Below are 27,206 nucleotides of genomic sequence, written 5' to 3'. Positions count from 1 at the left end.
ATATCATGGTCTTTATCACCGAAACGTTGACAGATTGACGGTGACTGAATGCTTGAAGCTTAAAACTAAAAAGCATATTTATCTTAATAAGTTCAGAAGATACTTGGAACTTAAAACGATGCATAAAATTAAAAGTAGAATTAAGAAGTGTTGTGAATAAAAAAACCCAACAATATGACACTATAACATTAAATGAGATATATTCAGCTGCTAAAGTAAGAAGTAAACGTTTTTTTGAAAACTGTGAAAAGTGCTGTTGGGGGATCCAGAGTCTGGAAACACTATTTCCCCTGATGCGTGGTTTAAATATTTTAATAATTTAATAAACCCTGATGTTTTGGTGAATGAAAATGACTTTGACAAACACGTATCCTACATTCTAAACATTCTTGTGAAGAATATGCTGATATTCATATAGCTGATGAGTTGCTATCAGATGAAATAGCAGGCAATTCAAGATCCAAAGCGTGGAAAAGCTTCTGGATAGGACGGTTATCTCCAGAATTTTCCTTATGTTCTTCTGATATCATTCCGTACCTAAAACGTATGGTTGATAAAATAGTGGGCATTGGCATATTTCCTGACGCATGGAATCTAGGAATGGTGGAATAATTATACCTTTATTTAAAACTGGATCTCCTTACAACCCTTATAACTACAGGGGCATTTCAGTTTCAAATGTATCTGGGAACAATAGAAAGAAGACCTCGAATACGGTTAGATGTTAACAACTTAATCACTGAAGCAAAGACAGGTTTTCGGCCTCAACATTCAACGACAGACAATATATTTACTCTCCAGTCCCTTTGTACAAAATATCTATGTAAACCAAAAGGTCGCTTTTACTGCGCATTCATAGACTTAAAAAATTCGTTTGACTTTGTGGATAGGCAAAAGCTATTATATCAACTACTTGTTAAAGGTTTTCATGGTATTTTTTTCAGTATTCTTAAGGGCATGTATATGGGGGAGAAATCACGTGTTAAGACTGACTGGTGTCACACCTATTTTTTGCAGTGATGTTCGTCAAGGATGTATCCTTAGTAATGCTTTATCCATTTTCCATTTATCCTTTATCCATTGTTAAAATTATGACACAAGAGAGTGCTTCCTTTAAGGTCTGAAACGCTTTGTCAGCCTCTGACCAAACAAATAGTATATCTTCACTAAGTACTGCTTTAAGGCAGGTCGCTTTTCTGGGACATGATAACTAAGGATCGTGTCAAGAGTGTTCCTATCAAGACTGAAGCTATAAAATCCCGAGAATGTAAAGTTTAAGATTGTTGGTGAATTGACAAGCTTTTTGGGTTTGCGTGAATATTACAGAAAGTTAGTCAAGGACCACTTCAGCTTCAGATTAGCTTCCCTCAGCTAATCAAATACTGCCTTCAGATGCTCTAAGTGTTTGTCAAATGCCATACTATACACCAATGTCATCCAAGTATATGAAAGTGAAGGTGAATGCCATAGAAGAAAGTAGGTTTGATATAAGATATGCAAATGAGCTAGGTGCTGAAACCAAGCCCATGGGCATTAGGAGTCACTTATAGCTTATACCTGACGGGACCATGAAACTGGTGACATCCTACAGGTAACTACCAAAAGCCCTGTTAACACCTCACTCAGCAATATCCCAGCTATACAATAAACATATACTGACAATAGAGTGTTATAACTGACAATGGACATCAATATTTATCACTTATCTTTCGAATTATTTGTTTCTTACAAAAGATATTTGTGTACACATTAGAGTTACTGAATGGACTAGTGCTGCTTTTAACAACAGAAAACACAAAAGAGATGAAGAAAGCAAATGTTTATTTTATTTCATCTAAATTCATCCCACGAGACAAGACATAAATATCTATCAAAATATTATACACTTTGAAAACATAACACGCTGCTCAAGCACCCAGAGAGGAAACCATTTAAAGAATTCTCAAACAATATGTCATATATGTGCCCTCAGTTATCAGGAATGTCTTTGGGCTTAGGCAGTGGCTTGTGTAGAGAGAAACAGTGTAGTGTGTCAGCCATAAAACAAACAACCAATATCCCACTATCCTGTGGCCAATTACATCATGTACCATCTTGAGGAAGCAAGTTGCCACTTTAAAATACGTATTTGGTAAAACCTGTCACCAACAGGCAAATCATGAACTCCAAACAAAAATAACATATTGGTTCAAGAAGTGTTTCACCCTGGTAAAGAATACATATGGCCTTACTACCAAAACAATGCCGAAGTGTGTGTAAATATGATATGTCAATGCAAAAAAGTGCTATCTTGACTATCCTCAGAAACAGGTCATATTGGAGCAAAAAAGCTCTGTAAGTCATTTATTCACAGAAGATTTTATTAAAAATATTTTTACTGTATTACATATCATTGTTCAAACTGGATACCCTTGTTACAAGTAGATACATAACAGATCTATCCTCACACAGTAGATTTCATTCCTGAAAATGGGCTATTGGGTTGCTGGTACAAAGGTTAATTTTTGACTGCACTCAAACTTTTGGCCTGCATTGAGCTGCACACGGTTTGTCACACACCCCGCCTCCACACACACCATGTTGATGTACTCATCATCTCCAAAGTCTGACATCCCCTTCGCCTTGTCTGCCCAGGGATTCCACACAACTAAACATGAGAAGAGATGCTTTCATTACCAAATGCCTCATCTTTAGCTTATAGGGCTGTGATGGGTAACTGGGACGGATGAGTAATGAGTTGGACCTGGGTACCCACCAAAATACCCAGAGCCGTTATGACAATGTAACTGAAGATTAAATAATGTAATATGTTATTCTTTCATGATTACCACTACATTCATCCGGTCACTTTGACCTACCTGGAGGTAAATATGGTAGTAGAACTAATAACGAGTATCTGTCAGATGGCAGCATGTCTGTGTGTTAGAGTGTAACTTATCGGTGTCAGAGAAGTCAAATATCTATGTGGTAGAGTGTAACCTACCTGTGTCAGGGAAGTCAAATGTTTGTGTGGTAGAGTGTAACCTACTTGTTTCTGGGAAGTCAAATGTCTTAGTGGTAGAGTATAACCTACCTGTGTCGGGGGTGTCAAATGTCTATGTGGCAGAGTGTAACCTACCTGTGTCAGGGAAGTCAAATTTCTGAGTGGTAGAGAGGAACCTACATGTGTCAGGGAAGTCAAATGTCTGAGTAGTAGTGAGGAACCTACATGTGTCAGGGAAGTCAAATTTCTGAGTGGTACATTGTAACCTACCTGTCTCCGGGAGGTCAAATATCTATGTGGTAGAGTGTAACCTACTTGTGTCGGCGAAGTCAATTGTCTATGTGGCAGAGTGTAACCTACCTGTGTCAGGGAAGTCAAATGTCTGCATGATGATACTGTGAGATCCATCTGCCACCTTGCCAACTACTATTTCAGAAGGAGTATCCATATACACTCTGTGAAGACACAACAAACATCATTATCAAACACTGGTCATTCCAACACTCATCTGTCATGAATTTACACTGCTATACCAACATTCACCATCCCAACATTCATCAATCATAAAGTTACACTGCCATGCAAACATTCAACAGTCATGAACTTACACCACCATCCAAACATTCCATTCTCATGAACTTACACCACCAACATTCATCAGGATGTTGCAGAGTGTAGCCTACCTGTGTCAGGAAGTCAATTGTCTATGTGGTAGAACATAACCTACCTGTGTCAAGGAAGTCAAATGTCTGCATGATGATACTGTGAGGTCCATCTGCTACTTTGCCAACTACTATTCCAGAAGGAGTATCCATCCCAACATTCATATGACATGAACTTACACCACCATCCCAACATTCATATGGCATGAACTTACACCACCATCCAACATTCATGTGTCATGAACTTACACCACCACCCCAACATTCATGTGTCATGAACTTACACCACCATGCAAACATTTTTGTGTCATGAACTTACATCACCATGCCAACATTCATCTGTCATGAACTTACATCACCACCCCAACATTCATCTGTCATGAACTTACATCACCACCCCAACATTCATCTGTCATGAACTTACATCACCACCCCAACATTCATCTGTCATGAACTTACATCACCACCCCAACATTCATGTGTCATGAACTTACATCACCACCCCAACATTCATGTGTCATGAACTTACACCACCATGCCAACATTCATATGGCATGAACTTACACCACCATCCAACATTCATGTGTCATGAACTTACACCACCACCCCAACATTCATGTGTCATGAACTTACACCACCATGCAAACATTTTTGTGTCATGAACTTACACCACCATGCAAACATTTTTGTGTCATGAACTTACATCACCACCCCAACATTCATCTGTCATGAACTTACATCACCATGCCAACATTCATCTGTCATGAACTTACATCACCACCCCAACATTCATCTGTCATGAACTTACATCACCACCCCAACATTCATCTGTCATGAACTTACATCACCACCCCAACATTCATCTGTCATGAACTTACACCACCATCCAACATTCATGTGTCATGAACTTACACCACCATCCCAACATTCATATGGCATGAACTTACACCACCATCCAACATTCATGTGTCATGAACTTACACCACCACCCCAACATTCATGTGTCATGAACTTACACCACCATGCAAACATTTTTGTGTCATGAACTTACATCACCATGCCAACATTCATCTGTCATGAACTTACATCACCACCCCAACATTCATCTGTCATGAACTTACATCACCACCCCAACATTCATCTGTCATGAACTTACATCACCACCCCAACATTCATCTGTCATGAACTTACATCACCACCCCAACATTCATGTGTCATGAACTTACATCACCACCCCAACATTCATGTGTCATGAACTTACACCACCATGCCAACATTCATATGGCATGAACTTACACCACCATCCAACATTCATGTGTCATGAACTTACACCACCACCCCAACATTCATGTGTCATGAACTTACACCACCATGCAAACATTTTTGTGTCATGAACTTACACCACCATGCAAACATTTTTGTGTCATGAACTTACATCACCACCCCAACATTCATCTGTCATGAACTTACATCACCATGCCAACATTCATCTGTCATGAACTTACATCACCACCCCAACATTCATCTGTCATGAACTTACATCACCACCCCAACATTCATCTGTCATGAACTTACATCACCACCCCAACATTCATCTGTCATGAACTTACACCACCATCCAACATTCATGTGTCATGAACTTACACCACCATCCCAACATTCATATGGCATGAACTTACACCACCATCCAACATTCATGTGTCATGAACTTACACCACCACCCCAACATTCATGTGTCATGAACTTACACCACCATGCAAACATTTTTGTGTCATGAACTTACACCACCATGCAAACGTTTTTGTGTCATGAACTTACATCACCATGCCAACATTCATCTGTCATGAACTTACATCACCACCCCAACATTCATCTGTCATGAACTTACACCACCATGCCAACATTCATCTGTCATGAACTTACATCACCACCCCAACATTCATGTGTCATGAACTTACATCACCACCCCAACATTCATGTGTCATGAACTTACATCACCACCCCAACATTCATCTGTCATGAACTTACATCACCACCCCAACATTCATGTGTCATGAACTTACATCACCACCCCAACATTCATGTGTCATGAACTTACATCACCACCCCAACATTCACGTGTCATGAACTTACACCACCATGCCAACATTCATATGGCATGAACTTACACCACCATCCAACATTCATGTGTCATGAACTTACACCACCATGCAAACATTTTTGTGTCATGAACTTACACCACCATGCAAACATTTTTGTGTCATGAACTTACATCACCACCCCAACATTCATCTGTCATGAACTTACATCACCACCCCAACATTCATCTGTCATGAACTTACATCACCACCCCAACATTCATCTGTCATGAACTTACATCACCACCCCAACATTCATCTGTCATGAACTTACATCACCACCCCAACATTCATTTGTCATGAACTTACATCACCACCCCAACATTCATGTGTCATGAACTTACATCACCACCCCAACATTCATCTGTCATGAACTTACATCACCACCCCAACATTCATCTGTCATGAACTTACATCACCACCCCAACATTCATCTGTCATGAACTTACATCACCACCCCAACATTCATCTGTCATGAACTTACATCACCACCCCAACATTCATCTGTCATGAACTTACATCACCACCCCAACATTCATCTGTGTTGAACTTACATCACCACCCCAACATTCATCTGTCATGAACTTACATCACCACCCCAACATTCATGTGTCATGAACTTACATCACCACCCCAACATTCATGTGTCATGAACTTACATCACCATGCCAACATTCATCTGTCATGAACTTACATCACCACCCCAACATTCATGTGTCATGAACTTACATCACCACCCCAACATTCATGTGTCATGAACTTACATCACCACCCCAACATTCATGTGTCATGAACTTACATCACCACCCCAACATTCATGTGTCATGAACTTACATCACCACCCCAACATTCATGTGTCATGAACTTACACCACCATGCAAACATTTTTGTGTCATGAACTTACATCACCACCCCAACATTCATCTGTCATGAACTTACATCACCACCCCAACATTCATCTGTCATGAACTTACATCACCACCCCAACATTCATCTGTCATGAACTTACATCACCACCCCAACATTCATCTGTCATGAACTTACATCACCACCCCAACATTCATGTGTCATGAACTTACATCACCATGTCAACATTCATGTGTCATAAACTTGCACTTGAAGGAAACGTACAACTGACTCTTGACATTTCAACAGTTAGACTTGGGATGATCAAATATGTACCTGTCATAGTTCTCATCAATCCTGATCTCCTCTCTAGTCTCTGTCGCTTTCTCCCCATCCTTCACCTGTAATGTACACAACATATCACAGTTTCTGTAAATCAAGCAAGCTTAGAGTATATGTAAGGCTAGCACTGGACAGAGTTATTACTAGAAGCTTGTTATGAGCAGCTGACCTTGTCTACAAAGTTGGTGTTCTGTACAACCGGCCTTGTCTTCATACATGGTGTTCTGTACAACAGGCCTTGTCTATACACATGGTGTTCTGTACAACTGGCCTTGTCTATATACATGGTGTTTTGTTGAACCGACCTCGTCAAGATACATGGTGTTGTGTAGAACTGACCTCGTCAAGATATACAGTGTTCTGTACAACCGACCTTGTCTATATACATGGTGTTCTGTACAACCGGCCTTGTCTATATACATGGTGTTCTATAGAACCGACCTTGTCAAGATACATGGTGTTCTGTACAACTGACCTTGTCTACATATTTGGTGTTCTGCAGACCAATGACTGCTGTTTTAGAGATGTCAGGGATCCGGAAGTATGTGTGTAGGAGACAGGTGAAGTCAAAGTCTTTGCTGTCTGAAACAGGAATACAGGGCCATCAGTATCTCACCCCATCTTCACATGCTTAAAGGTCCCATACAACCAAAACATCAAACACAATTATCATTTATTCGTGACATGTAATATACATTGTTGCTTGTGAAAAAGCAAAGAACCAAAATCATAAGCATACAATCGCGAATACATTGTACTTGGGTTTCCTTCCCTGGAAATGAAGCATCCCAGAGACTGAACCCGTCAGAGCAGGTGGGTGTGCAATCAAGTGTAACAAAGACTTGTCTTTAGCTGGTTCATTTTGCAGAAGGCTTATTGTGTGTATATAGAGATGATCTGTTTGATTGGCATTTCAGAAGTATGGCGAGTAATAAGAAAGTAAGTTTTTTGAGCGAATAACAACTTCTTTTATTGTATATGATGCGATGTTTCAGTATGGATTCATATACTGTTGTCAAGCAAGAGTGATAACTTTATAAGAATCCATACTGAAATGTTCTATCATATAGAACAGAAGAAGTTGTAATCCATAAATAATGAATATAGCGATGTTGGGTTTAGTGAATACATGGTTCAATCCAACCAACCAATACTGATTTGGTGAACTACTGTTAGGTTGAAAACCGTTGTTTGGCCAAGCAGAACTTGCAACTGACGATCTGAGTTTGCAACAGTTTCCGTCTGATCCAGTCATCTGAGTAAATGGGTGCAGTTTGTTTGCAACCCACAGACATAATAACATGTCATGTGTAAAGGTATCACGCCTGTCTCTCAGTGTAGTTACATAATGTGACAGAACCCAGGTGCAAGAGCCATAAATCAATGTATTCTGTTTATGGTGTATAGCCTGATAAGTTCAAAATGCATGTGGCCAATGACTGAAGATGTGTATTGCATATTGTCATTAGCAAACACACAGGCATCATACACTGAGTTTTGTCAACGACAGAGACAGTTTGTCACAATCAACATATTATTCCCTGTTTTCATAGACATGTATTAAAACATTTCTGTTTTCAAGCGGTGCAATGTTAAGCAATGAAATGAGTATTTCTAATGCGACACTTTCTTGAAAACTTGGTTTGCAAATATGCATGTATGGGACCAGTGTATGTTTATTACTGCAGGCCCAAGATGCTTGTAATTACAAGAAACAGCTCTCGTTTCCAAACTTTGACTGTAGCTATAATCCTTACATACATCACTTGCTGTGGGATTTTAGAGATGATCTAAATGAGTCCAGAGATTCAACATTCTTGATGAGAGTGGGCAAGTTGTTCCTGAGACTGGCAGCTGCTTGTTGGAGTGATCTTTTCCCACAGGATGAGAGTCGTACTTCAGGAATGACAAGTAGCAGGCGATTCTGGGATGGTAATGGTCGGGGTGGGATGTACTGACACTGAAGAATGGAGAGGTATTCATATGTTTGTCCATGAAGAGCTTTGAAAGTGATGCATAAAATTTTGAAGTAAATCCGGAAGGTAATCAGTGAAGAGACATCAGTGAAGGTGTGATATGATCTTTCTTGGACTAGAGGCAGACAATGTGAGCAGATGAGTTCAGTAGGTTTTGAACTTTGTGAAGTTGAGATGAACTGATGCCAAAGTGGACACTGTTGCAATAGTCATGTTGAGAGAGTATAATGGATTGAACCAAAGTATGAGCACATTCTGTTCTGATGAGACTTCTAATGGATCTGATGGTTCGCAGATTATAGTAACAGTTTCTACAAGGATGGTGGACTTGTGATTCAAAGACAAACTGGCATCAAGATATACTCCAAGATCCCTAGTGACAGCTGAAGGTTTAATGGGAGATGTGGGGTATTCTGCAGTTGTTTGGGACTTTCAAGGATGAGTAACTCTGTTTTGTTGTCTTTCACTTGGAGTTTCCTTGTGTTCATCCAGATCTTTATGTTGGAAACACAACTGTCTTTGATCTGTAGATCACTGACTGAAGATTGCAGATTAAGAATCCTGGTTACCTCATTGTCATTGTCATTGGCATAGTGCCCACAGTCATGAGAGTTGATAAACCATGGAAAGAGAGTTTACATATAGCAAGAAGAGAATACCACCCAGAAGAGAGCCCTTGGGCACGCCACATGTTAACTCTACTTTGTCAGATTATGATTCGGAACTTTTACAACCTGTGTTTGTGGGTCCAAATATGAGGAGAACCAGCTGAGTGCTAGTCCTTTGGCAACTTTGCATTCCAATGTGTGTAAGAGACACGTGTGGTCAACTGTGTCTAACGCAGCACTAGGGTTGAGTAGGACTACTGCCGCCATACTACCACTGTCCAGGATCATTCTGAGATCATTCACTAAACATAGGATATTGGTCTCAGTTGAGTGAAATGGTCTGTATGCTGACTGGAATGGGTCAAGGATATTGTTGGATATAATGTGATCCATTCATCTCTTAGATAATGCTCATTCTATGACTTTACAAAAGAGGGTCAGTTTAGCTTTACGCTGCACTCGGCAATATTCCAGTTATATGGCAGCAGTCTGTAAATAATCGAGTCTGGGCCAGACAGTCCAGTGATCAACAGCATGAGCATCACGCTGCTCAATTCGGAACCAAGCCTGACCACCCAATTCCATCTATAGCTTTTTAAGACTGAACTGTCTGTGGCTTTGTTATTGATGAATGGTTTAATTATACCATTTTTCAGAGATTCTGGAAATGTGCCTGTTGTTAATGTTTTGTTGATTATGCATGTTATCAGAGGAATCAAAGTGCATATGTGTTGGCATTGATTCAGATTCACATGTGGTCTTAGCTGAAGACCTGATAATAGCCAAAGCATCAATTTGGGCAAATGGTTTAAAGGCCTGGAGAGGAGGGCCATCAGGCACCATCGTATCAGAATCAGGAGTCTGAGGTACATTGGAATCATGGTGTTTTCTTATGTTTAGAACCGTATCCTTGAAAAAGTTCCTGAATGTTTCAACAAACTCTGATGACTGTTGTGTCTCATCTTGGACAACAGAGACTTTTTGCCATAAAATGTTTGTTTTACAGTCCTCAATAATCTTTGAGATTTTGTTCCAACAGGACTTGCAGATCAGGCGATCTACCCCTAGTCCCAACTGTCTCCATCGCTTTCAACGCAGCATCGCTCACACTTGGTGACACCAATGGCTTCACAGTACCCAGAACAGCCTTGCTAGTGAGTAAAACTTCAAATTTTTAATGAAGCATGTTTCTCCAACACGGAACTGAGCACATCATTATAATGACGAGTCATTTCAGATACACCACCTGTACCATCACATTGAAACAACAGGTGTGACAAGCAGTGATTGAAATAATTTTTCAACTCAACCTGACAGCCGGGCTGGTGGCCCATAAATGTTGCCTGCCCATCTTGAAAGTAGCCTGCCCACCTTTAAGTAACCCACTATTTGATTGGTTCTTATTGAACCATGTAGCTTAGCTTACTAAGCCACACAGTTTTGCTATCTTCACTGGCTGAAGAGGTGTCCATGTTGGAATTATGGAATATGCTCGTAGCTTTCATTCATCTTTCTTCACTCAAAATATGACATGACAATTAAATTGGAATGGTCGTCCTGAGAGCGAACTGAAAGTAGGTCAACCTTAAAAGTTTCAGCAAGACAATCGGGCTGGTGGAGAGAATTTCCAGGCAGCCCGACTCAAAATTTACCGGCCATGGGCAGTCCGTTATTTTGATCACTGGTGACAAGTCACTTGAGAAATTCTCATGGTCAATGGCTTTCACATTCCTGGATGTGCTTATGGTCCTGTGGAGTTCAGGTCTCTGCATCTTGAGCATTGTGAACACTATGAAGTGATCTGACAGGGGCTTGTCTTCAACAACAACTGACTGAATATGATAGAGATTAGACCTCACAATCAAGTCTAGAATGTGTCCTTACTGATATGTTGCTCTGGATACATGGTGGTGCATGTCTTGAGAGGAAAGGAGTGTCTTGACTTACGGACATCAGCTTTGTTGACCTCATCAAATGAATATTGAAATCACCAATACATGTACATACAGTATTGTTATTATGTGTTGAGAAAAGCTCAGACAAATCCTCATGGAATTCATAGAATGTAAGTTTGTTTTGGAGGAAGGAGGTGGACAGTACATGCACATAATCCTGGTTGTACTGTTAGAAAATGATAATGTTATATCAATATGTTCAAAAGATATGAATACAGTATCTGCCTTATGAGACTGACTCACATACCACGCTTGTAAATCACTGCTTCACCTCCATCTCTACCATCACGAGGAACATGTTTGCAACAAATCCATCTGGCATAATACTAGACACAAGGGCATCATCACCAGTTGGATGAAACCAGGTTTCACTTATAAACAGCATGTCAACATTCTCATCCAAGAGAAAGTCAGCAATGTTGTTTGTTTTGTTCCTGGCGCACTAAATACAGCAATAGGTACAGATTGGGAAACTGCCTTTGGATGTATTGTTATAAGATTGGATCTGTTAACACTGTGACCACTTTTTGAATATGGTCCAAGCCTACTTTTGCAGAATAGCTATCCTATGCTCTTCCTTAGTCTGGCCTTACAATCCCGGATTGTCTTTCCCATAAAATCTCTCCTCGTCTTCTTATTGAAGGATAAGTGCACAAGATGTAAAATCACCAAGAGTGTTTTGACAGGCTGGCCTTTCAAAGCATAAGCTTGCTTGGCCAATGTTGATGAGTTGTTGCCAAGTATACACAATCCTTGGGAAAATAATAAACGGCTTGGCACTGGAATTAATATAATATGTATTCCAGGACAGTGAAAAGGACTATTTCACCACTGTCCTGATGCTTATAAGGTTCCTGAAGAGAGTGCTCTTGAAAGAAATCCTAAACCTTGTTGAACAAATACACGAAATGCAAGGTGTACAACTTTGTCAATTAATAACTCACATATGACTGTATTCCCAGCTCATGACATATTCAAAACATAACAATCCATTCAAAATGTCTTATACAAGACAAAGGTGTTGTGGAATACTCACCCATATTATTTACTGAAAGGATACAGGTGGCGTGGTATACTCAACCATATTGTTTACAGCCAGGACACAGGTGGAATGGTATAATCAACCATACTGTTTACTGCCAGGACACAGGTGGAGTGGTATACCCAACCATACTGTTTACTGCCAGGACACAGATAGAGCGGTGTAATCAACCATACTGTTTCCTGCCAGGAGACAAGTGGAGCTATATACTCACCCATACTGTTTACTGCCAGGAAACAGGTGGAGTGGTATACCCAACCATACCGTTTACTGCCAGGAGACAAGTGGAGTGGTATACTCATCCATACTGTTTACTGCCAGATGGTTGAAGTGGTATAATCACCCATACTGTTTACTGCCAGGACACAGGTATTGCAGTATACTAACCCACATTGTTGACAGTCACATTTAAAGTGAGGGTCTTGTCCATCACCTGGACAGTGTAGACAAGCCTGAACCTGAAACAGATCATCATTATACACTAAGTTTACACTAGGTGAATACACTAAAAGAAGATTTGATTTCTTATGTGTCCTTTCAAAATGTCATTGTTTTTGAGTAATAAAACCAGGATATTTAGAACTGAAAACTTGCAATAGATCTGGTAAATAGGTAAGGAAAACTTGAAGTTAAGTTAAAAAGTGTCATTGTACTGGAAAGTGCACTGACCAGGGTAGCCAAACCATGCCAAGCCAAACCATGCATGTAACAAATCTAATGAGGGAGGTAAGTGGAACATGTCGAAAGATTGGATCAGGTACTTATGTACTCTTTAGGAAATTAATGATAATTAAGACATTACAAATCAGAAAAGGGACACACATAATTTGATATAAAACTGTTTCAATTAATAAGATACAAAAATGATTCAATTTAGTATCTTCTGGCACCTCCAGTCAGAAGTATTATTTGGTTAAATGCTTCACAAATGACAAAAGCTCATTAACGAAGTGAATCTATAATGCAGAATTTGATAGCACTGATTAAGTTTAGTCCCAGTCATAGGTAATCATTCATTCAAATGAAAGTAATTTATGGTTCAGCTGGGATATGAGTCATTATTTCAGGGGGAGCTGCCAAAATTGTCGTGAGTAGTATTTTGTCAGCTGTCCTGTGAGCGGTGCATGATTCTGGGCCCCAGCGTTTACTTGAGAGGTTCTATCTCTATGTTGACAGAATGGCTCAGATGAACTCACAGCAGTGGCAGTTGTACCAGGAATCAACAAGGAGGTTGTGCGTCTGTGTTATGTGTAGACCAGGAAAACTAGGTAATATCTGAAGACATTTCATGTGAGAATTCTGTTACCTGAGGGTGTCTGGGAGTTATATCCTCGTCCCTAGACAATCTGTCTTTCTAGTCTTATTCAGGGGGATGATGTAGCTAAGATGGAGATAAGTTCAGTATGGTGTTCAAGTCATGTTTATTTTTGGAATGAATTTTCACACACAAAGGTCCTCAGATATTACCTAGCTCTAATGAGTTACACCTAACGTTAGTTCACAAATTTCCTGGAAGAACTTGTTGGGTTCTTGTACAATCCCTAGTGCTACAAGTTAATATGAGCCATTTTCTCATCATACAGAGAAAACGACTCATATCAACAGTGGGGCTCAGAATCTGTGCACCACTCACTGAACAACTAACAAACAAGAACTTATGACAATTTTGGCTCCTCCGCATGAAATAATGTCCTACATCACAAAAAAAGACTCATATCCCATCTGTATAACGTTATTTTCATTAGTCCCTCTTGATACTTCAATTCTTCTAATCATGAATTGACTTATTTAACTAACATTAAGCCATCCATCAACCAAACACTGACATTATCTAACTAATATTTCAGACTGGTTGCCACCAGATCTTAATCAAACCATTTCAGATATTATGCATGTCCCTCTGTTGACAAACTGACCATCTATATTATGCATGTACATCCACTTAATTGTGTGAAGTCACTCGATAACTAGGTGGAGCCATAAGATTTCATCAAAGCAAGACAATTCTCAGAAATTGCTATTCCCCAAGGAAAGTGAATCAATAAGACTTTAGCTACTCTGATGCATTGACCCTTCCCAACTTGGCCTTAAACTAAACTCACTCACTCACTCACTTCCATGTATCAAACTAACAGGAATGAAATTATGAGTCCATATAAGCATCCTCATATGAGATATGATGTTCATAATAGTCACTGCATGTCCCCTATCAGAGCTCAGTTATTCAAGGAGATAAGATCAGTTGAGTCAGTGTAAAATAAATTTTTCTCTCTTTTCTTTCGCACCTGTATGACTCTCAACTGTCGAACAATGGAATAAACTCCTGATATCACATCCTCTGTTCCTTTTCCTTATCAATTGGTCTTCACCACTGTAGCATACACCATTTCACTCCCCCACAAGGGGTGTTTACTGCATCAAATAGTGCACATTGCTCATACAGTCTCTGTTCATGAGAAAATAATATACAGTACTCGTGGGCCAGTCAAATACTGCATAGTAAAGGCCGCTACATATACATCAATTCTTAAAAGTGCGGTCTCTCTCTGCTACTTATACATCAATTCTCATTTACAGGTGCTGCCTCTCTCTGCTACTTATACATCAATTCTCTTTTACAGGTGCTGCCTCTCTCTGCTACACATAAATCAATTTTCTTTTACAGTTCCTGCCTCTCTCTGCTACTTATACATCAATTCTCTTTTACAGATGCTGCCTCTCTCTGCTACATATACATCAGTTCTCTTTTACAGGTGCTGCCTCTCTCTGCTACTTATACATCAATTCTCTTTTACAGTTCCTGCCTCTCTCTGCTACTTATACATCAATTCTCATTTACAGGTGCTGCCTCTCTCTGCTACATATACATCAATTCTCTTTAACAGTTGCTGCCTCTCTCTGCTACTTATACATCAATTCTCTTTTGCAGGTGCTGCCTCTCTCTGCTACATATACATCAGTTCTCTTTTACAGGTGCTGCCTCTCTCTGCTACATATACATCAATTCTCTTTAACAGTTGCTGCCTCTCTCTGCTACATATACATCAATTCTCTTTTACAGTTGCTGCCTCTCTCTGCTACTTATACATCAATTCTCTTTTGCAGGTGCTGCCTCTCTCTGCTACTTATACATCAATTCTCTTTTGGTTTAAACATATTTTTATTCAGAAAAATGAATTTGGATTGGTAAACAAGCAACAGTTTATTTAAATACCGCTCCAATACATTATAACAGTTATATACACAACAGCTGGAACAATGCTGAATTGCATGCAACTGTAATAATAAACACCATCAAGACCATAATGACCATAATGACTGACAGCTGTTAAGCTTCGTTTTAACTTAGATTTCAATTTACGATGCCTTATTCAAATTTATCAAATCTTTTACTCAGAGTAATAAAGTTATGTAATGATTCTAGAATTTTCTGATTTGTGTGGCCACTTTCTGATTGGCTTCCATTCAAAACTGCGTGTAGGGAAAAACCGTTGTTATAGAAATACATTTGACGCCTGATTAATTCGTATTTTTTACAGCAAAATAAGTAATGAAGGACATCTTCGTTATGGTAGCCGCAACTGCATTGGGCGTTATCACAGATATGTCTATTTACTCTATCTGCGTTTAGGTCACTGATCCCGAGCTTGAGGCGACAATGTATCATTTGACAGAATCGATTTCTCTTTTACAGTTGCTGCCTCTCTCTGCTACATACACATCAATTCTTGTATGTGCTCTCTCTCTCTCTGCTACATATTCATATCTTGGTTATAATTCATTGCAAAACAAATGGACTTTAACAACTTACCAGACTTACCTTTGAATATCCATCTTAGCTACATCATGCCCAGAACAGATTGCCCTGCATAAACACCATGTAATGCAAAGTTTCTTGAACTGATCCACTGACACTATGACTGAGAAAAGCATAAACAAAGTTGTAGAACTTCACACTGTGTGAATGACAACAGGTATGTAAATCTCACCTGAAGTCCCACACAGCTCGAGTGGCCTCATTGTCTTCAAGAATGAACTCTGCTACAACATTGCCAGAACTATCCTGCAAGCAACACCTTGAATACTTAATACATCAACATTTGTAAAGCCTTAAGTAAAGGAAGCCTGTGTTTGAGTGTAAAGTTAAGGAAGCCAGTGTTTGTGTGTAAAGTTAAGGAAGAAGCCTGTGTTTGTGTGTAAAGTTGAGGAAGAAGCCTGTGTTTGTGTGTAAAGTTAAGGAACCCACTGTTTGTGTGTAAAGTTGAGGAAGCCAGTGTTTGTGTGTAAAGTTAAGGAAGAAGCTTGTGTTTGTGTGTAAAGTACTAAACTCCGACTAAAATCTGGGCCGTTCTAAAACCCTGTATGTAGTCCATGTTGTACTGATCTACGCGCAATCAATCTGCATAAGGCTCACAGTTCATGTCCTCAAGTTAGTGGAGAATTTCAACCTCAATGTAACCACATACACAACATATAGTGACTGCTTTCAGTGAGTCTTAACTTTTGATAGTTACTTGGTAGTATGTAAGTGAGGCTCTTTCCATCAAGGTTGCTGAATGAGTGAGTGAGTGTGTGTGAGGGAGAGAGAGAGAGAGAGAGAGAGAGAGAGAGAGAGAGAGAGTGTGTGTGTGTGAGTGAGTGAGTGTGTGTGTGAGAGAGAGGGAGAGAACTGAGGGTCATGATGCCAAAAACAAACAGGTTACATCTCATGTAACATTAATTCAGGTGAGCAACATGTAACCCCTCTAAACAACAACTACATGCAAGTGGGAAGCAAACCTTTCTAGGTGGTACTTCTAACTTCCATCTCTTTGTCCTTGCAAAGCCATGCTGTGGGCCAAGATCCCAGGGGCCAAAATTGGCTACAAAAGAACAGTTTATTAGTACTTTTATCAATTACAACACTAGAAGTAACAACACAAGAGCTTGCAACACTAGAAATAACAACAATAGAGGAAACAACATTATAGGAAACAATACCTGAGGTAACAGGTGTTCTGTCCCTAGCAGCAAGGGCCTTGGTTACTACTTGTAAACTGTCAATTATTAATTACTGTTGTGTGAATCATATACATGAACATTCATGCAGCTTTGAATGACTGATGTCTAGGCATGCTGTTGCTGTTTCCTGGTTGGTTACAAGTTTTAACAGACTGCATTAAATATATGATGAGATATGACATGTTCAGGACAGAGCAAGTTTAACTGTACAGACCCTGACTTCCTGTCTATGAATATTATGTCATAACTGAGGTGGGTACTACATAGGATTTGCATAATTTAGAAGAATGTTAAACGTTTTGAAATTACTTACCTGGATGAAAGCTAGTTTGTTCACATCAAAATTTTAATGTTTAGAAATCACACAAAATCAAACGTACAGAAAATGGTAAAATGTGCTCAAACTGATACTGATTTCCTGGAAAAATATTTGTGAATTTGACTTTTTAAATATACTACAAACAAAAAGTATGGGAACTCCGAAAAATTTGATAGTGTTATGAAAGTGTATTTTCTGTAAATTGTATTATTGATTTAGTGACAATTATTACTGAGTCACAATGTTTAGAGTTCTGAGCGATAGTTATTATGGATCACATTTCGTATCATAAATGTTCAGTGCCATAAGTGTTTTAGTGGCAGGCCTTTAAGGTAGATCTCTAGAGTTACCTCCCTTTGAGAATGTTTTGACTGAGGTAAACACCAGGCTGGTCGAGATATTTCAAAGTTAATGGTGATGGTCGAATTGAGCTTGAATGGGCAAGAATCAGTGACTGTATATATATATATACAGTCGAACCCCGCTTACCCGGACCCCACATATCCGGAAACCCCACCTTCCGGATGAATTTTAGGTGAAACGAAACTTACCTTCAGTAATTGTACTCACTTAGCCCTGTCTAAGTAAACTTTGTCTCAGTGTATTTCGTTACACTCCACCACTGAGTCTAACAAAACCTAGTAGAAGGTCGCGTCAGGTAACCTATGAGCAACCAATGACAGTTCAATCAAATCGAAGACGGTTAAATAGATTTAACTAATCAGACAACAGCTACTATTTAGGGATCAGAGGGACTTTCAAAATATTCACCCACACAGACCTCTCCACAAACACAAATCAGCATATAACACAGCTATTTGACCTGCAGTATATGCGCTTCGGGGTTTCTGATGACATGGTTACCATTAGCTAATATTTCCGCAAGATAAGATCCTTGAATATTGTCAAAAACACTATTTTCAGCGACTGTTTACTCACCGGTGTCATGGCTGTACGTAACCCGTGTGCATCATCCGGGAGCGATTGTATGCTAAACAGCATTCGGAATCATTTGGGTACGAACCATTTCGTGATGAAAAGTTCATAAGGGAAGTGCGAATGTACACTTTCGTGATTTGGTAAGCTGTGTTCTGCTTGGTCAATCTCAAAGGTTACCTGATGCGACCTCCCATAAGGTTCTGTTAGACTCAGTGGTGGAGTGTAACGAAAAGTACTGAGGATAAGTTTACCTACCTAGACTGTCGCTTAGCCCGACCTGGACGACAAATTTTCAACCGATTCTCGTATATTTCCATTTGAAAATGATCCACTTATCCGGAAGGAAGTACATTGTGTATCTGTGCGCATGTCAGTACTCTTTACCACATGACTAAGCGTATTCACTGTTAATCTCTTGGGAGGCATTTGATGTGAACTGAATACTAGTAATTAGCCATCAAAACATTAGGGACGCCTGTTAATCTGTCGGCAGGTGTTTTGATGTGAATTCGTTACTTACCCATCAAAACACTAGGGAGACATGTCATTTCAGTTGTGGCAGGTGTTAGAACATCTTATCAGTTACGAAAACATATTGTACTGTATATAACATCCTGTCACATTTCTGTAGACAGGCATTTTATGCATAATGGCGAGTCAGCCTGCCACACGCAAATGTCACTGTTTGTATGCAGCCGAGAAGCGTGAATTTCCAAATTTAAAGAAAACCATCCTTCAGCCAGTTTATACCACATCAGCAAACATTTTGAGAAATCATTTGGACATGCCATTGGTAATTCTACTATCGGGGACATCTTAAAGTCTAAAGATAAATGGTTAGGACTATCAGAAGATTCGGCCTCTATTTCTCGTGCCAGAAATGCAAACACCAAAATTTGGAAGAAGCCCTAATTCTTTGGATTAATGACTTGAATAGCAAAAATGCAGCAGTAAATGATTCAATGACTGTTCAGAAAGCGGAATTTTTTGGCACACAACTTGGCTTTTTTGATTTTTCCTATTCATGTGGTTGTCTGTCACGTTTCAAATCTCGTTTCTCTCTCTCCAAGAAAAACTATCAGGGCGAAGCAGCTAGTTCAGATAAAACAGCAATTTCAAAAGGGAGAGAAGAGTTGAAATCAGTGCTGAGGAATTACAAGCCTGATGATATTTTCAATTTGGATGAGACAGGTTTATTTTATAATTTAGGCCCCATTTGCACTCTCGCTTCAAAGGCTTGCTCAGGCATCAAAAGGTCAAAAGAGCGTATCACAGTAGCACTCTGTCCCAATGCCAGTGGCTCAATGAAAATGAAAGCATTTGTTATTGGCAAGGCAAGGCGACCAAGGTGCTTTGGCCGAGATTTCAGTCCCGAAGTCTATGTCCGTTATCGCCACAACACCAAAGCATGGATGACCAGTGAATTGTTCACTGACTGGCTGAGATATTTTGACAGGACCATGCGTCTTAAAGGCCGTATTGTCGTCCTACTGTTAGACAATGCTGCCAGCCACAATAACAAGGATGTTCGACTAACCAATGTCAGGGTGTACTACCTACCACCCAACACCACCGCCCACATACAGCCTATGGATCGATGCTGGGATCATCAGGGCCTGCTTGCACAGAGCAATCTTAGTTACAATCAATCTTAGGCTCCTACAATCAACTTTACAATCACCGTACAATTGCTCTAATCCACTTGCACAAACACTATCTTAAGACAGCATGGATTTAAGATCGCAATTTTAACTAAGATTGAACTCTTCAACGTTGGAGGTTGAAATTTCTTAAACTCGACTCCTGTCTACAGTTGTCTTCAAGTGCGCATAGCATGTAGCATTTCCTGCATGCAAATGACATCCCTTCCTTAATCGCACCTTGCAGATTTTTCATAAAAAAAAAAAAAAAAAAGAAAAAAAAAACCCAACCCACAAATCTTTGAAGGAAATGATAACGTTGAAGAAGGAAGCGATAATGTGGAAGGTAACATGTATAATCACTCGTACCTCAGGGGTTATTCTCTAATTTTTCTACATTCTAATTTTTCATGAACTAAACATGTGATACTGCCACCACAGACCTATCACGTTTTATGCAAGTATTGAAATACAAACAAATACGTTAACAAATTGGGTCTTGAGTTATTGATCTAATAATCATGAAATTAAAAGATAGCACATGAATAAATTTTCTTATGATATAACACCTAAATGTACCATGGTGTGTCAGTGGCTGTCAGTTGAACACAGTTTGGCATGTCGTAGGTGTTATTAGGAGTAAAATCCCAAATATATCCCGCATGCATTATTAGATTTGTAAAGATATGAAAGTGTGACATGACTGTGGGAGTGTTGTGGAAAATTCATGACAGGGAAATATGAAAACGTTATTATTTCGTGTGTGTTGTATGTGTTGTTAAATGCTCATCCACAGTATATTAATTACTTTATGCTATTTTGTTGATAATTATTTTTTCTTTTTGTTAAAAAACCCTTTTATGCAAATTTCACATGCCTCAGCAAGTGTATTTTCCTGTTTGAAGAATACTTGTATTATATTTATAATGCATAGATTAAAACTCAATTCTCACGTCAGAAAGAAACATAAATTTGTACGTTAACCAACTGTAGATTATTGACACGTCTATGATCGAAAAGAAATATATGTGGAGATCTGCGCTGTCACAATATAACATACATTGTATTTGAGCATGGCAGATTTTACAGCAACAGTATAATACGCAAAGGGAAACCACTCCCATCTTGCGTAAAAACCAAGATTATCTGCCCTTGAGTTTTTGAAAAGGTCATGGCCACTGCTAGTCGCATGCAGACATCGTTCGTTACTATCCTTTCCTTGTTTATCAAAAAGGTATGGTGTTCATAATTTTTCCAGCACTGAATCGGGTGAGAATTGTACTCTATGATATCGACTTGATAATGATGTTGTTCACTACCTCGAATAACGGTATTTCAGATGTTAAATCGATGTTGCATTCTCCGTGTTGTTGAAGTGTCGAGGCGAACCATACAGTTTTATGCAATATAAAAGCCATCCCCAAACGTAAAGCTAATTATTTGCGTGAAACTGACACCAACTTGAACGCCATTTTGCTACTGACTACAATGATCGGAACCAATTGTAAGTTTTGATTGTAACTTACAATGATCTTAGCCTACAATCGCTTTGTGCAAGTGCATTGTAGCCGAAGCCTAAGATCGCGATCTTAAGGATTTACAATAATTGCAGCTCTAAGATCGTTTTGTGCAAGTGGGCCCAGGAACTTTAAAGCCCTCTACAAGAAGTCTTAGGTGAAACATTATATCATCTGTGCCAAGAGTGAACAACCACAGACGCTAACTTTAAGGTTAGCAATCCGGTTTGTGACGTCAGCCTGGGATGATGTCAGTGCAAAGAGTATTAGCAATTGTTTTAAACACACAGATATAATTCAGTCACCAATTGTTACTAATGATGAAGACGAAGATGAAATCCCCCTTGCTGAGCTGTGGGATTTGATTGCGCGGTTACCCCATAGTGATGGCGATGACATTCCAACTGTTGAACAATATGTGGATGAAGACACAGTCATGGAAACCAGTCAACAGCTGACCGATGAAGAAATCATCACCAAAGTACAGTTGACAGACGACCAGTCTGACGATGATGAAACAGAAACAGTTGTTGCTCCGACAGTATCTCAAGCTATTGAAAACACTAAGAATTTGCTCACATTCTACGAGTGCAGTGGAGACAAATCAACAGTGAATCTGGTGATGGACTTAGTTAAAAAACTGGAAGAAATCCAACCAAGAAAACAAACGACTGTGACAGACTTTATCCAGAAATGATACGCTTCATAGGAAATGTGATGTAAGGTGTAAATGTATAATGTGCATACGTAATGTCAGCGTACTGAAAGTATTGGCGGTGCATTCATATGTTATATATCATGATTTACTGTTTTTACTATTAATGAATTCCATGAATAAATGTTCATGAACACATGGTGTGAAACCAAAACGTCCAGATAAACAGGTTTCGCCTGTATATATACACATAAGGCTGGTTATTGTGTTGATGACACGTGATTTACTGGAGTTCGGCCTACATCTATCTACCTTGTCGTTTGATTGTCAACAATGAACTACATCCAATACTGACCTCTTGCTGTGTTTCTCACTCTCAAACCAAGACGTTGGTGAGTTGATATTATATTTGTCACCCATTACTTTAGATCTGACTCAGTTGCATTGCCATTAAACCTCTACTGTGAATCTTTGTATTTTGCTTTCGTTTGCTCAATACACAGTACTGAATATTTTAGATTTGTCTGTGTCATATTTTCCTGGTTCTGAGGGGATTTCTTACACCTTTTGTCATTGCAAGTTACTAACTGTAACAAATTAAAACAATGTGTGGTGATTTATACTCTAAGGTCAAGGCGAATTTTTGTGTGCTTAATGGGCACTTCAAACGACATGTTAGAACTTAGTGAAGCTACTGACTCAGTATTTGTCGAGTTTGAGTGATATGAAACATTGTCAAAAAAACCAGCGAAAAACAAGAGTGCTGAAACACACCAGCACAAACAAAACCTCATCCATGTCTTGGACTTCCCACAGTGGTACTTTGTCCTAGAGACTGAACTTTTTGTGCTGTTTAGTTTGTCTTTTATTTTGTAATGCCAATGGTAAGAAATAGTTACATGTAAACAGCTAACTTTTTTCACTGTCAGTCAACAATATTCCAGATAAATAAACCATAAAATGAGTCATGCATATTAATGAAATACTGAAAACCTCTAAATACATAAGACCTTTTATTATAATAGTGACTGAGTACAGTTTTATGTCACACTCAGCAATATCCCAGCTATATGGCAGAGGTCTGTAAATAATCAAGTCTGGACCAGACAATCCAGTGATCAACAACATGAACATCGATCTGCATAATTTAGAACCAATGACGTGTCAAACCAAGTCAGCGAGTCTGACCACCTGATCCTACGACAAGCAGAGTCCCCTATTATGGCAAGCATGGGTTGCTGAAGGCCTATTCTACCCCAGACCCCCACGGGTCTTTTACAATAATAAAACTCAAACTCTTAACATCATGCAGTCACTATTACATAAATGTCTACTTTACACAATAACATGTTTAGAACTTTACACTGTAACATGTTTAGAAACGAATACTTACGGAAAACTACTGGTATTCCACCTCTGATGGCCTTTTTGTTGTCAAACACTGCTTTCTCACTGGTGGAAAACAATCACATGTTATTTAATATACATAAACATCTTTATTGATATATATACAATTAACTGACAAATAAAGTACGTTCAATGTGCAGTTCATGTACTGGGTACAATATGTTAAAACAGTCTGGGTGCAAGGCCAATATTCATACATGCCCAGCAACCCTGTAGTTCGAGTCACTCATATGGTCTAAGGGAGGTAACTCTTCAATAAGAGGGGATGATGCAGCTGGAGGTTGGTATTCAATGATTAGTCTGTTGTCTCATTCACGTCCACTTATTTTCAAAATAATACACTCATTGACACAATGGTCCTTAGATGATTTTTACTCCAGGTTCTGAATATCTGGAAGAAACTTTTACACCCTTTTTGATAAAATTTGTATTCCGTTTATAATTTCAAATACCCTGGTTATACTTCCTAGCAGTGGTAAAACGTTTATAATCTAAAATTTCTCACTATATTTAATATCCATCTCAAGCATTGCTTGTGCATGTTGACTGACAATAATAATAATTCTGTTAAAGTCAGACTGTGAAATCAGTCATTTTATGAAATGACTAAAATCTTCACTGATTTTGTGAAAGTTTGTGTTATTTTGTGTAACGACAATCAATATACTCCAGTCATTTCATGAAATTTCATTTCATCTATAAGTGCTGGACAGAGGTTTTTGAGGTGTGGCTGCCCTGGACTCACACACATATATATTCTACCTTAGTCTGCTAGCATTCCCCTGATTACTTTGGGTTGGGGATAAGTGATAAGTAATGATAAACAAAAGCTACAGTAAACATTATCGCTATTGACCATTCTGAAAACAATTCAGAAGCAGAGCCTGAACACCCAGCATAATGCAATGTCTCTGTAATACAGGGGTGGCAACAGGAAAATCGGTTTTCTGCTAAAAACGTAATATTATGTCGTCGAATGGAGGTTCTGATATTTACAAAACTGATTAGTTTGGAAAAAATTGGCAGAAATCTGTGATTCTGTAGAAAAATGCCATCTCTGGTAATATACTTGATGAAATAAATTAAGGATATCAGTATTTTTATGATTAGTATTTCATCTGTGTGTCAGTGAATAAATAAATCATTATTCATAATTTCAAAATTTACATATGTCCCTAACTATATTTGTCCAGCATCATTCTTTTGAGCTGGTCAATACACCTGATAGTAAATGCGTTCCAAACAACAGTACAGGAGTGGAATTATCATGTTGCAGAGTAGGGTCCCATTCCTCAGAGCAATCATAGCGCTACGATGATCGAAACTCCCATACTCTAACACAGACTTGTGACAGTCGTAACGCTACAGTTGTGTTGATGAACGGGGCCCAGGACTTGTCATCTGCAACTTTACTGGGACTTACCTCAAAAACAAGACTTCCTGTCCATGGCACTTCCAGGACAAAATGGTGGCTCCTGCACAAAACAGAATAGTAGCAGTCATGTCTTACACAGTGTATGTGAACAAACTGTACCACCATAAAACAGTCAGTACATCAAACCAGTGGTGTGAGTGGCAGAGAGACTCATGTCAACTACAGCTTCAGTAGTTACTTGTAGTTACTGGTTGGAATGGAGTCTGTGAATGGCATTTACATCTGATACTCATAATGGGTGAAAATGAAAGAATGTTAACTTCTGTAATGTGAGGGCATACAGAGTATAGTTCTTACTTGATGGAAGAGGAAAAATACACTGGTGTGTCCCACATTACAGAAAATGACATAAATACATGTGCCCTTCTTGTTGGTGATTGATCCTTTAATTCAACTGATTTGTGACATTTTAGTACATAGTGTTACTGTTAGATCACATCTACCACAAAGAACATGCACAATTCTACTTTGATCGACTTCAGCAATTTATTTATCTATTTTTAAAAAAGTGACAGTGACCTCATTCGTTTTTCTGAGTTCAAGAACTCAAAAAGGCAGTGAGCAAAGGCTCCTGTGAGACAAACGAATCTCAGGTTCTGTTTAAAATCAACACGGTAGAGCCTTTTACGTGTGTTGCCTTTAATTTGGAACTGGTGCACTGACCTCCCACTGGTCACATCTGGACAGTGACGTCCAGTTTCTTGTGTCATTGTGCGTGTCACTGCACGTTTTTCAGACGTTTACAGTAAATGGATGCTTACCATGCAAGTGCACAAGTACAGATGTTCCATTACCGCGGTCAAGAAATACAACATCACTACTTGGGAAACAGGAAGGAGATTGTTTTGCCATCTTTTAACGTACACTTACGCACGTATGACTTAGCACAGCAGCTAGTGCTGCCTAACCCTAAAATTTGCATATCATGTGACCGGACGACTCATGCATTTGTTGATCGAACCGGCCCAGCAATGACTTAGCAAAACACAGATTGCTATATATGTGCAGGCCTTCGACGATAGCACGTAGGGTAGCGAAACCTTTGTAAACAAAAGATCGAAATTCGAAACAAGGGTACACGAGGAACTTTGTGAAAGGGAGGGGGGTCATTCCGTGTAATTTGCATATCACGTGATCGTAGCTGGGGGCCTTGAAGCCTTTCACGTAAACAAACGTGCGTGCACAAGAATATACAATGCTTAAATATCTATGGTGAAAAACCATTCATATAAAACAGATCAAACAGGTTTTCTGTACATGAAAAGCTCATGCTTCGCACGTCGAAAAAAAACCCTAAGCAGTTGGCGTTTTCAGGACCATGTTCAACAGTCACAGATTCATCTATAAGTTCTGAATAGATCACTGTTGTTGGCCACACTTCAGACAGTTTTAATATTTGGTATAATATCTTAAACTGGCTTTAATTTGTCAAATGTTGACATATTTTCTAATCTTTGAAGAAAATAATTATAAACTCATTGAAAACAATAATGAAGTGTAAAGATTTTTCACAATGTAATGGAAAATATGTAATACATTTTATATATGAAGGTGAAATATGAATTGTCATGTGTTTGTTGTAGTGATGTGAGACTTTAGAGACATAGAATCTGAACTGTTTGAAGTCGTCTTGTGCCCACCTGATGTATTGTGTTCAACTTCACACGGAGATGATTTGCTGACCAGTACATTCAACAGATCGAATGTTCTCACAGCTGTAGTTCACGAGTGTCACACAGTA

General features: G+C 39.0%; 1 protein-coding gene across 1 annotated transcript; it reads right to left on the bottom strand.

The window, feature by feature from the left end:
- Positions 1 to 1,804: 1,804 nt before the first annotated feature.
- On the bottom strand, positions 1,805 to 26,398 carry LOC137278164 (uncharacterized). The gene is made up of 10 exons (XM_067810342.1): positions 26,227 to 26,398; positions 25,454 to 25,505; positions 24,017 to 24,075; positions 17,332 to 17,414; positions 16,542 to 16,615; positions 12,940 to 13,010; positions 7,447 to 7,553; positions 6,966 to 7,030; positions 3,344 to 3,438; positions 1,805 to 2,647 (listed from the first exon to the last, which is right to left on the bottom strand). Exons 1-10 carry the CDS (start codon positions 26,315 to 26,317, stop codon positions 2,475 to 2,477), a joined length of 870 nt encoding a protein of 289 aa, XP_067666443.1. The 5' UTR covers positions 26,318 to 26,398; the 3' UTR covers positions 1,805 to 2,474.
- Positions 26,399 to 27,206: the final 808 nt, after the last annotated feature.

This window comes from Haliotis asinina, chromosome 3, assembly GCF_037392515.1.
Source record: "Haliotis asinina isolate JCU_RB_2024 chromosome 3, JCU_Hal_asi_v2, whole genome shotgun sequence".
NCBI classification, from domain to species: domain Eukaryota; kingdom Metazoa; phylum Mollusca; class Gastropoda; order Lepetellida; family Haliotidae; genus Haliotis; species Haliotis asinina.
The sequence above is the reverse complement of the archived record's forward strand: the minus strand, read 5'-3'. Positions and strand labels throughout refer to the sequence as shown.